Source organism: Muscardinus avellanarius (genome assembly GCF_963383645.1).
Source record: "Muscardinus avellanarius genome assembly, chromosome: 3".
NCBI lineage: Eukaryota > Metazoa > Chordata > Mammalia > Rodentia > Gliridae > Muscardinus > Muscardinus avellanarius.
This window is the reverse complement of record NC_137788.1, coordinates 120,801,749-120,814,689: the sequence shown is the minus strand read 5'-3', so window position 1 is coordinate 120,814,689 and position 12,941 is coordinate 120,801,749. Positions and strand designations below refer to the sequence as shown.

At 42.4% G+C, this 12,941-nt stretch overlaps 1 protein-coding gene across 1 annotated transcript in view; it reads left to right on the top strand.

The window, feature by feature from the left end:
• GPR89A (G protein-coupled receptor 89A) overlaps positions 1-12,941 on the top strand; it is a gene marked incomplete at both ends in the record, with an annotated part of 50,890 nt that overhangs the window by 8,412 nt on the left and 29,537 nt on the right. The window contains 2 exons of the mRNA XM_080691624.1: positions 4,226-4,285; positions 5,941-6,044. Coding sequence (XP_080547750.1) covers positions 4,226-4,285; positions 5,941-6,044 — 164 coding nt within the window. The remainder of the gene's footprint in view (positions 1-4,225; positions 4,286-5,940; positions 6,045-12,941) is intronic.

The window sequence follows — 12,941 nt, the reverse complement described above, 5'->3', positions numbered from 1 at the left end:
GGTTCGGAGCCAGCCGTGCTGGCTTAAGAGACCCTGTTTCCAAATAAAAAAGTATAAAAATAGGTCTGGGAGTGTAGCCCAAAGGTAGAAGGGTTTCCAGAAACCCCAGTACCACCAAAAAAAGGAAGAAAGAAAGAAAGAAAGAAAGAAAGAAAGAAAGAAAGAAAGAGAAATTGGGCAGGGGGTGTAGCTCGGAAGTCAAATGCCTCTGGATTCCATCCCAGACCTGCAATAATAATAATAATAATAGCCAGGAGTGGTGGCCCACGCTTGTAATTCCACGCTTGGGAGGCTAAGACAGGAGGATTGCACAGATTCGAAGCCAGCCTCAGCTACTTAGTGAGGCTCTCGGGAACATAGTGAGGCCCTGTTTCCAAACAAAGTATAAAAAATAGGGCTGGGAGTATTACCCAGAGGTAGAAAGCCTCTGGGTTCCACCCCTAGTACAATAATAATAATAATAATAATAATAATAATAATAATAATATCTCAAATCCATCACTTCCTCTTCTGCCTTCAAGGTCCTAATTCAGGTCTTTATCATCTCTGCAACAAACTGTACTGTTTCTCTTCCTGTAGTTATTTCTTTCAAGTATATCTTCTGCACAGATACCTTAGTGCTCTATGTAAAACAAATCTGGTCATATAATTTCTTGTTTAAATGACCCTCATCATCTACAGAGTATAATCTATCCAAGTTCCTTGGGGTGACGTTTAGGGTGGGGGAAGGCACCTGGGGATTGAATCCAAAGGTATTCTACTGAGCTACACCCCAGCCGGATAATTTTTTTTTTTTTAAATAGGATCTCGCTAAGTTGCTGAAGCTGGCCTCGAACCTGTGATCCTCTTGTCTCAACCTCCTAAGTGCTGTGATTACAGGCATGTGCCACTACACCTGGACCAAGCCTCACTCTTCACCACTCCCTTCTCTGAATGTTATCTTCCAGCAACACCAAACTGGGTGTAGTTGCCAGTGTATACCGATGCTGTTTACCCCGGGCCTTTGCGCATGCACCTGGCTCTCTGGAAAGCTTCCTCCTGCTTCCCACCACCTCTGCCTCTTACCTGCCTAATTCTTACTCATCCTTTAAGACAACAGCTTCTAATATTTTGGGAGTATGGAACTTACTGAGTGTGTAATTTTGGAGCCTCTGTTGAATAAATATACATAATCCCAAGATTTGCACACCATATCGGGTTTTAACCTCAAATGACAGTCTCCAGAATCCTGCAATTCTGGCTTTACAGCAAGATGGAAACTATTTATATAGATTAGACAGGATGGTGGAAAAAGTTCTCTGAAGGAAACACATTAAAAACAACCTCCTTCATTCAGCTCAGCTATTATCTTCAGAAAAATCTAACCCAACCTGGTACACAGTGGTTTGGTCTCACTGACATAATTTTATAATGTTATGTATCTGTTTCTATCACTGTATGTATGTATTACATTATAATTGTTTATTTGGTGCCTCTAACATTGTAATCTAAGTACCTTGATTGTCTTATCTTTGAATTCCCCACGCCTAGCATAGCACATAGATATTACTACAAAGATGTCAAGGTTGAGTGTCATTGAAGAGCTCCCATTTTTTACTGTAAACCATTTAGCCATTTGGCAAACATTTATGGAGAGCCTGCTACTGTACTGGTCACTTAGGATTCAAAGATTAACAAGACAGGCATGATCCATGTCCTCACAGAATTTACCACTTAAAAAATGTAGACATTTTAGCCAGGCGTGGTGGCGCACGCTTGTAATCCCCGCGCTTGGTAGGCTGAGACAGGAGGATCTCACAGGTTCGAAGCCAGCCTCAGCTACTTAGTGAGGCTCTCAGCAACTTAGTGAGACCCTGTTTCCAAATAAAATATAAAAATAGGTCTGGGAGTGTAGCCTGGAGGTAGAAAAGCCCCTGGGTTCCACCCCCAGTACCACACACACAAAAAAAATGTAGACATTTTGCTGGGTGTGGTGGCGCACGCTTGTAATCCCCATGTTTGGGAGGCAGAGACAGGAGGATCGCGCAGGTTCGAAGCCAGCCACGTTGGCTTAAGAGACCCTGTTTCCAAATTTTAAAAAAGTATAAAATAGGTCTGGGAGTATAGCCCGGAGGTAGAAGGACTTCCAGAAACCCCAGTACCACCAAAAAAAATGTAGACATTTCAAAACTGTGTGGTTAGTGTTTTGATGAGGGCAGTACAGGGGTGAAATAGAAGATAAAAGGAACAATTTATGTATTAAGAAGGACAGACAAGGCTTCCCAGAGAGAGTAGTATGTTAAGGCCTATATAGGATTATAAGTGGGAAAGGGCTGGGGAGGATACCAGAGGTCTGAGGATGAAGAAATGTGTGTTTGCAGAACCAGAAGTTCCAGGTGGCTAAAGTGTTTGACAAGCTGGAGGTTCCGAAGAGGCTGGAGTAGTTCATGCTGACTGCTCGAGAGTTTACATTTGCTCCTAATGTCTGCAGGAAGGCACGGAAGAATTTTATATGGGGTTGTGTCAAGAGGGGGGGGGGAGTGTGTGTGTGTGTGTGTGTGTGTGTGTACATATGCTCATGCACACATGTATAGAAGGCTCTGTTTATTAGTGGGGGAAAAACAGCTCTGTCAGCTGTCACGTGGCCTCTGTCTCTTGATGCCAGTTTGAATTAAAACTGACAAAAGTGGAATCCTGCAATCCTGGCTTTACACCAAGATGGAAACCATTTTTATAGATTAGGCAGGATGGAGGAGAAAGTTTGCTGAAGGAAACACATTTTTTAAAAAGCCGGTATTTCTACTACTATTTTGTTTTTTATCACAATCTCAAGTTTTAGGTTTATTTTTTTTTTCTAGATGCTTGCAAAAAAAGATCACCATAAAGCTGGGCATGGTGGCGCACGCTTGTAATCCCCGTGCTTGGGAGGCTGAGACAGGAGGATCAAAGGCAGCCTCAGCTATTTAGTGAGGCTCTCAGCAACTTAGTGAGACCCTGTTTCCAAATAAAGTATAAAATGGGTCTGGGAGTATAGCCCAGGGGTAGAAAGCCTCTGGGTTCCACCCCCAGTACCACCAAAAAATAAAGATCACCGTAAGAAGCAAATTTCACTGAGTTCTTGTCTGTGTGCTCATTTCTCTGGCTCATAAAATGATTATAAGGCTATGGCGCTGTCGGCCTTAGCACCATCTTCTTAGAAACCTTTGTGCCATGAGAGCCAAGTGGAGGAAAAAATGAGTGTGCAGACTGAAGCGCAAGAGAAAAAGATGAGGCAGAGGCCCACGGAGACTGTCACATGCACCATGAAGGCCAAAGGAGCAGAGAAGATGGCCAGAGGTCGGCGGCCCTGGCGCGAGTTGTGGGACTGCGTGCTCCTGTCCAGAATTTGCCTCGGTAGATCGGTAATTTTCATTGCATCCGATCGCCAAGACCACCTCTGACAGACAGACACCTTGCTTGTAACAAACAGCCCCTACTGGTCCTTGCACGGGACCTTTAGCATTCTGCACTAGTTCTCTCTGTTGTGGCTGACTGTAACACGAGTCAGTAAATCGTCTCTTCTGCTTAGCTGAAGAATTAGAAAAATAAAAAAGGAGCCAGGCGTGGTGGCACATACTTGTAATCCCAGCATTTGGAAGGCTGAGACAGGAGGATTGTGGTTTGCAGACAGCCTCAGCTACTTAGCTCATGTTTCAAAGTAAAGAAAAAAAAAGGAGGGGCTGGAAGTGTAGCTTGGAGGTAAAATGCCCCCAATTCCATCCCCAGTACCACACACACAAAAAAAAAATGACTCGAAAAATATACACATACTTCTACTTTTGTTAAAACATTCTGGAGCCAGGCGTGGTAGCATATGCTTGTATTCCCCGCGCTTGGGAGGCTGCAGGAGGATCACACGGGTTCGAAGCCAGCCTCAGCTACTTAGTGAGGCTCTCAGCAACTTAGTGAGACCCTGTTTCCAAATAAAGAATAAAATAGGTCTGGGAGTATAGCCTGGAGGTAGAAAGCCTCTGGGTTCCACCCCCAGTACCACAAAAAAAAAAAAAAAAAATTCTGGAGCATAGATAATTTCAAAAATTTAAGAGCATTTTAACATCTCTTTCCATTGTGATAAGTAGACCTCATCTTTAATCTCTGAAAAAAGTTCTCTAGGAGATGTTTTATCATAAAATAGTTAAGGCATTTCTGGTTAAGGCATTTCTCAGAATAAGGTGTATATTGATGTTTTATCTTCTTTCTCTTCTAGATACTCTTTTTTGGATTTGGGTGGCTTTTCTTCATGCGCCAATTGTTTAAGGACTATGAGGTGAGAAGAAATTGTATTATGCTTATACTGCATAAATTTAGATTGTGTTAAAATGCAACAAAAAAAATTCTTCTGTTAAAGAAAGATCATGTTCTTTTCCAAGATAAGAAGCTTTTGCCAAGCCGGGTGTAGTGGCTCACACTTGTAATCCCAGCACCTGGGAGGCTGTTTGCGGACAGCCTCAGCTACTCAGTGAGGCCCTCTGCAACTCAGTGAGACCCTGTTTCAAAATAAAGAATAAAAAATAGGGCAGAGGGTGTAGCTTGGAGGTAGAATGCCTCTGGGTTCCACCCCTAAACCCACAAAAAAAAAAAGAAGAAGAAGCAGCTTTTTGCCAAATGAGAACTGTGTAAATATTAGACTTAGAAGATTTAAAAGAAAAAAATTAAGTCACATATAGCCCAGAAGCTAGGAGCAATGAAAGTCAGGCCTCAGTTAACAGGATATGCACCAAAAACACAGTTGTTTTGGGGGGAGATAATTTATAATGTCTCACTAATGTTACCTTTAATTTCTCTATCTAGCCCTGAATTACCAGTCTTACTTTTTAAATTAATACCAAAATCCCAAGGCCAGTTTGGTTCTGATTTTAAGCCTTGGATTCAGAAAATCACAACCAGAGACTGGACCTATTCTAATTAATCCTCCTTATATACATAGGGTCCACGGTTATGGACTACCTTTGGGTCATCTCTAGGATACTCTAAGTTAAACCTCCCCAGTGAGTTTGGATAGTTGTCTGAAAGAGCCCAGAATTCTGGAGAATCTGTTCTGCTTAATACATTATTGTTTCTCTGGGAAGGTTCCAGAATTGATCCAAGATGTACAGTATAAATAACCCCTTTTAGCTTCAACATCATATGCAGATCTATCATTTTTTGCCAGTGTACATGAGGAGTTATTAGTGCTACTTCTGACCCTGAACTTTATCTTCTTATTTAAAGTCTCCCGCCACGAGTGGATGTTGACAATAGTGAGCTTTGACTCATGAGTGCTACCTACTTTGTTTTGGTTTTTGTTCTTTGGTTTTTTTTTGTTGTTTGGTTGGTACTGGGGATTGAACTCACTGGCATTCTACCTATAAGCCCTACTTCTACACCCCCAACCCTTCTTTTTATTTTTTTTTTTTACTTTAAAACAGGATCTTGCTAAGTTGCCGAGGGTCTCACTAAGTTGCCTGAGGCTGGCTGTGAACCCACGATCTTCCTGTTTAAGATTTCCAAGTGCTGGGATCACAAGCGTGTACCACTACACCTTACTAGTACACTCTAATCTATTTCTTTAGTCCCAAGTCTTCTTTCCAATGACTTGAGAATTTCTCCAAAATAAGTTTTCTGCTTGGTGGTACACACTTGTAATCCCAGTACTTGGGGTACACACTTGTAATCCCAGTACTTGGGAGGCTGGGATAGGAGGATTACAGGTTCAAAACCAGCCTCATCAACATAGTGAAGCTCTCAGTAATTTAGCAAGGCCCTGTTTCCAGATAAGAAATGAAACAGGTCTGGGGTCTAGCCCAGAGGTAAAAGGCCCCTGGATTCCATTCCTAGTACCACAAGAAAATAAAAAAGTTTTCTGTCTCATCACCAGAAGATTATCGATAGGAATTGCATGCAAGGAAATGACTGACTGCTGGTCTCTTTGGCTTTAAACAGGTGCGCCAGTACGTGGTGCAGGTGATCTTCTCTGTGACTTTTGCATTTTCCTGTACCATGTTTGAGCTTATCATCTTTGAAATCTTAGAAGTACTGAATAGCAGGTAAGACTACTAATAACTAATAACCATCCTCTTGGAGCGCTGTGCTACTCACCTGGATCTTAGAGCTGAAAATACCTACCATGTGCATAATTTAGTCTCAGTAACTGCAGACCTTCACCTGCAGGGTCACAATTGTTCAGACCTCTCTCTGAATTCCAGTAGTCATAATCTTACTTGCTTGTTGATTTTATAGGCATGGTCAAGTTTGATTGAATTTAGAGTTTTTTCTTTTCTTTTCTTTTTTTTTTTTTTTTGCTGGTTGGTTGGTTTGCTTGTTTGTGGTACTTGGATGGAACTCAGGGGCTTTCTACCTCTGGGCTACACTCCCAGACTTATTTTATATTTTATTTGGAAACAAGGTCTCACTAAGTTGCTGAGAGCCTCACTAAGTAGCTGAAGCTGACTTTGAACCTGCATGATCCTCCTGTCTTAGCCTCCCAAGTGCTGGGATTACAAGCGTGCATCACCATGCTGAGCTGAATTTAGATTAATTAATTAATTATTTAGTTAGTTAGTTATTTGTGATGCTGTGGTGCTGGGGATTGAACCCAGGGGCATTCTACCTCACCTCTGAGCTACACCTCTGAGCCCAATCCCAGTACTTGGGAGGTTGAGATAGGAGGATCCAGGTTCGCAGCTCAGCTACTTAGTGAGGCCCTCTGTAATTTAGTGAGACCCTGTTTCAAAATAAGAAGAATACTAGGTCTAGGGTGTACCTCAGAGGTAGAATGCCCCTGGGTTCAATCCCAGCACCACACACACACACACACACACACACACACACACACACACACACACAGAACAAATAAAAACTAAACTAGGGCTAGGGCTATCGCTCAGAGGTAGAATGCCCCTGAATTCAATCTCCAGTCAGTCAGTCTCTCTCTCTCTCTCTCTCTCTCTCTCTCTCTCTCTCTCTCTCTCTCTCTCGCTCGCTCGCGCACACACACACACACACACACACACACACACTATTTCTTGCTTGTTAAACTGCAAGCTTGAGTATTTTTTAGGCCATCACCTGTATGAGTTGGGTCGTGGGTTTTTTGTTTTGTTTTGTTTTGTTTTGTGGTACTGGGGTTTCTGGAAACCCTTCTATCTCCGGGCTACACTCCCAGACCTATTTTTTATATTTTTATTTGGAAACAGGGTCTCTTAAGCTAGTGAGACCAGCTTCAAGCCTGCGAGATCCTCCTGTCTCCACCTCCCAAGCTCGGGGATTACAAGCATGTGCCACCACGCCCGGCATCTCCCAGACCTATTTTTATACTTTAATTGGAAACAAGATCTCACTAAGTTGCTGAGAACCTCACTAAGTAGCTGAGGCTGGCTTCAAACCTGTGTGATTCTCTTGTCTCAGCCTCCTAAGTGCTGGGATTACAAGTGTGCGCCACCACACCCGGCTGGGTTGTGCTTTTTTTTTTTTTTTTAATCACCCTGTGGCAGGATCTATTATGAATAAAGTGGCCTTTCACTCTAGTCAGGAATCAGTGCTGAGCTAAACTAGATAAGCTCATTATAGGCCTCAGACACTAGAGAGACTGTACTCTCAAATCTTTTTTTCAAGAATCAAAGTGGAAAAAAATTAAAAACCTAAAATTTTTTTGGGGGGAGGGTGGTATTAGAGATTTATCCAGGAGCATTCTGCTTCTGAGGTGTACCCTAGTCCCATTTTCTTTTCTTTTTTCTTTTTTTTTTTTTTTTTTTTTGGTACTGGGGATGGAACCCTTCTATCTCCAGGCTACACTCCCAGACCTATTTTATATTTTATTGGGAAACAGGGGTCTTAAGCCAGTGAGGCTGGCCTCGAACCTGTGCAATCCTCCTGTCTCTGCCTCCCAAGCGCGGGCATTACAAACGTGCGCCACCATGCCCAGCATTTATTTTTCATTTTGAAACATGGTCTCACTAGTTACTGAGAGTCTCACTAAATTGCCAAGGCTACTTGACTGCAGTTCTTCTGTCTCAGCCTCCCAAGCACTGGGATTACAGGTTGTGTCACCACATCTGATTCTTTGACTGTTCTACTTTTAAACTTGTTCTTGAGCCGGGCGTGGTGGCGCACGCCTATAATCCCAGTGCTTGGGAGGCTGAGATGGGAGGATCACACAGGCTCGAAGCCAGCCTCAGCTACTTAGTGAGGCTCTCAGCAACTTAGTGAGACCCTGTTTCCAAATAAAAAAAATACAAAAATAGGTCTGGGAGTATAGCCCAGAGGTAAAAAGCCCCTGGGTTTCACCCCCAGAACGACCAAAAATAAAAAATAAATAAATAAACTTGTCCTTGAGCTGGATGTAGTGGCACACGCTTGTAATCTCAGCATCTGGGAGGCTGAGACCGGAGGATTGCAATTTGCAGACAGCCTCAGCTACTTAGTGGGGCCCTCCGCAACTTAGATCCTGTTTCAAAATAAAGAATAAAAAATACAGCAGAGGTGTAGCTCGGAGGTCGAATGCCCCTGGGTTCCATCCCTAGACCCACCAAAAAAAAAAAAAACTACTTGTTTTTTAATAACCCAAACATCTTTTAGATGAGCTGTATATAGAACAGATGATGATGGAGAATAGAAAACATTTTATATGCTGGTTATTAAATTTTATTATCACATCCTGGATGTTTCACTGCTGTCTGAAAAGAGGCTGGCAGATTTTTTTGTGTGAAGGGCCAGGTAGTAAATATTTCCAACTTTATGGACCATGGGTTTTCTATCCTATGCTACTTACTGTAAACCAAAAGCAACAGTAGAGCCGGCGTGGTGGCGCACGCTTGTAATCCCAGCATTCAGGAGGCTGAGACTGGGGGATCGCGGTTCACGGACAGCCTCAGCTACTTAGTGAGACCCTCCGCAACTTTGTGAGATCCTGTCTCAAAATAAAGAATAAAAAATAGGGCAGGGGGTGTAGCTCAGGGGTTGAATACCCCTGAGTTCCATCCCCAGACCTGCAAACAAACAAACAAAAAAAAGCAACAATAGTCAGTACAAATGCATGGTGTGGCTGTACTCCAGTAAAACAGGCAGCTGCCAGGTCAAAGCTTTCTGGTCATGGATCCAGGTGTTGATCCAAAGGGCTATGTCTCAGATAATCCCAGCATTTGGGAAGCTGAGACAGGAGGATTGCAGTTCGCAGCCAGCCTCGGCCATGTAGTGAGGCCCTTTGCAACTCTGTGAGACCCTGTTACAAAATAAAGAATAAGGAGGCAGGCATGCTGGCACATACTTGTAATCCTAGCATCTGGGAGACTGAGACCAGAGGATGTGGTTCATTGACAGCCTCAGCTACTTAGTGAGGCCCTTTGCAACTCAGACCTTGTTTCAAAATAAAGAATAAAAAATAGGGCTGGGGGTGTAGCTCTGCGGTTGAGTGCCCCCTGGGTTCCATCCCTGGTACCACAAAAGGAAGGAAGGGAGGGAGGGAGGGAGGGAGGGAGGGAGGGAGGGAGGGAGGAGGGGGGAGGGGAGGGAGGAAGGAATAAAGGAATAAATAGGGCTGGGGTATAGCTTGGAGGTAAAAATGCCCCTGGGTGTCATCCCCAGTACTGCACAGATAGATAGATAGATAGATAGATAGATAGATAGATAGATAGATAGATAGATAGATAGATAGATGGATGATAGAACCATAGCTCTGTTTATGGTAGATGATACCCTTCAGCTTTTGTTGTTGTTGTTGTTGTTTCTTACTGGAGATTGAACTCAGAGGCATTCTGCCTCTGAAGGACATCCAACCCTATTTTTTATTTTTATTTTGAAATCCCATCTCACTATGTTGATGAGACTCTCACTAGGTTGATGAAGGTCTCACTGCCTGCTAAGGCTGTTCTCGAATCTGTAATCCTCCTGTCTCAGCTTCCCAAGTACTGGTATTACAAGTGTGCACCACTGCACTTGGTTTCTTTTTTTTTTTTTTTTTCTTTTTTCCTTTTTTTTTTTCCCGGTACTGGGGATGGAACCCAGGGGCATTCTACCTCTAAGCTACCCACCCCCCGGGCCTTTTTTTTTTTTTTTTTAAGTCCTCCTTTAGTTTTAAAACATTCTCAGTAAGTTGGGAAGACCCTTGCTAAGTAGCTGAGGCTGTCCACGAACCGCGATCCTCCAGTTTCCACCTCCCGAATCCTGGGATTACAAGCGTGCGCCACCACACCTGGCAGCTTCATCTCTTTTAAAAATAACAATTCCATATAATTTCCTATGGCAAATACCAGTTGTACTTTGTATAGTTTTTCAAGTTTCTGAAATAGTTCATCTTAAAGAATGGAAATAATAATGTTAACATCTGGTTCTTTTTTGAGTGCTTTTTGGAGGTTGGGTTTGTTCAAGCTGAGACATTTCTGCGATTATACTTATTTCTTCATGCTAGTAATTGGCCCTGTGGAATAGAAATGTGTACCTAATCAAGTATTATCTTTTTTCATTGACTGGATTCAGAAAAGTTTCAAGAGAATCTTGGCCCTAACAGCAGTTCTTCAGCTTACATCTGAGCAGAGCTTTATGGCCTCCAATTCAAATATTGAATCTTGTTAGGATCCTTCTTCTTTTTTTTTTTTAATAACTTACTCTCAGCTCAAAATACTAATTAAAACATGTAGTTCACTTTGTGTGTGTTTGTGTGCGGGTCTGGGGATGGAACCCAAGGGACATTCTACCTCCAACTTACACCCCCTGCCTTATTTTTTATTCTTTATTTTGAAACAGGGTCTCACTGAGTTGCGGAGGGCCTCACTAAGTAGCTGAGGCTGGCCACGAACCGTGATCCTCTAGTCTCAGCCTCCTGAATGCTGGGATTACAAGCATGCGCTACCACGTCCAGGTTGCAGTTCACTTTTTTTTTTTTTTTGGTGGTACTGGGATTACTGGAAACCCTTCTACCTCCAGGTTACACTCCCAGACCTATTTTATTTTACATTTTTATTTGGAAACAGGGTCTCTTAAGCCAGCGCGGCTGGCTTCGAACCTGCGTGATCCTCCTGTCTCCGCCTCCCAAGCGCGGGGATTATAAGCGTGGGCCACCACGCCCGGTTGCAGTTCACTTTTAATCGGCAGTACAAATTACACTTGGAACACTTGTCACTTCAAACCTGCTGTCTCCAGGTATGTCTCAGAAGTTTAGCTGAAATACTGTATTGGACTGCCTGGAGGATACACAGTTTGCTCACCTCTCTGGATGCTCTACCCAGGGTTAATCTGGATAAGCAAAAAGCTGTCAGTATATCTGAACTAAATGTTTTGATTCCCTGTAGGGTACTGTTTACTGACACTGTCATCTGTACTGGAAGTAGTAAGAACCAACCCTCTAACTCACTGATACTTCCTTTGAAAGGACATTGGTCAAAACATTTTAAATTGCCCTCATATTTTCTTCCTTATTAAATCTTTGGAGAAATTTCATTATTTTGGTAATAATCCATTAATAAATCAGTAATAATTTTATATTGATCATTAGAAAACTTAAAAGCTAAGCCGGGCGTGGTGTCTCACACTTGTAATCCCAGCATTTGGGAGGCTGAGACAGGTGGATCGTGGTTCGCGGCCAGCCTCAGCTACTTAGTGAGGCCTTTTGCAACTCAGACCCTGTTTCAAAATAAAGAATAAAAAAAAAAAATAGGGCTGGGGTGTAGCTCGGAGGTAGAATGCCCCTGGGTTTCATCCCCAGTAACCCCTCAAAAAAATTCTTTATAATTCAGTAGTAAGAAGATCACACAATTTAAAAAGTGGACAAAGGATCTGAATAGTGATGTGGCCTCATTGGAAACAGTGGCAGTGTCTCACTTCCTTCCACTTCTACCTAGAGAGAAAACAGAGGCACACTGAGCCCTGTCCAGTAATGTTAGAGACATAGTAACCAAATGGTGAGACAAGCCAACATCTGTCAGCTAGTGACTGGGTAAACATGGGATGACTGTTATAGACCTTGTAGGAAAGAATGAATTATCGACACATTCTACAACATGAGTGAACCTTCAAAGGTGCTGTGTGAAGGAAGCTAGATATAAAAGACCACACAGCCCCGGCATGGTGGTGATGCCTGTGATACCGGTACTTGGGAGGATGAGACAGGAAGAGTGCAGATTGGAGGCCAGCCTCGGCGACTTCGTGAGGCCCTCAGGAACTTAGTGAGACCCTGCTTCAAAATAAAAAATTGAAAGGACTAGGGATGTAGCTCAGAAGTAAAACGCCTCTGGGTTCAATCCCCAGTACCACATATTACTTGATTATATTCATATGAAATGTCTAGAATAATTAAATCCATAGAAAGAGAAATATTTTGGTGGCTGCTTTGGTAATTTCCCAGAGTTGAGGGGATGGAGATCATGGAAAGTTATTGGTTATGGATACAGGGTTTCTGTATGGAGTAACAAAGGTATTCTAAACGAATGTGGTGATGGTTGCAAAGATCTGTGAAAATACTAAACACTCTTATGTTCTGTACTATGTGTCATAATACTATTGTGAAAAGTAAAAGTAACAAATTTTAATGATTTTTGTTTGTGTTTGGTAATGGGGATGGAACCCAGGGGCATTCTACCTCCAAGCTACACCCCCAGCCCCATTTTTTAGCTTTTATTTTGAAACAGGGTTTCACTGGGTTGCAAAGGACCTAGCTGAGTAGCTGAGGCTGGCCATGAACCTGTGATCCTTTTGTCTCAGCCTGAATTTTGTAAACAGTAATAAAAGTCATGCAAAGCAGATGATATAAACAATACAAAATATAAGAATACAAAAGAAGTATTTCTGAGTCTTTATAGCACATATTACTAGTAACATTTGTTTTTTTTAATTCTTATATTGGAATAAGATAGTGGTTAGCAAAATAAGCCATTCTACTGGAAATTATGCATTATTATATATTATCTATGGAATATATCTCAACCATTAGCATTTTTTTTTTTTTGGTGGTA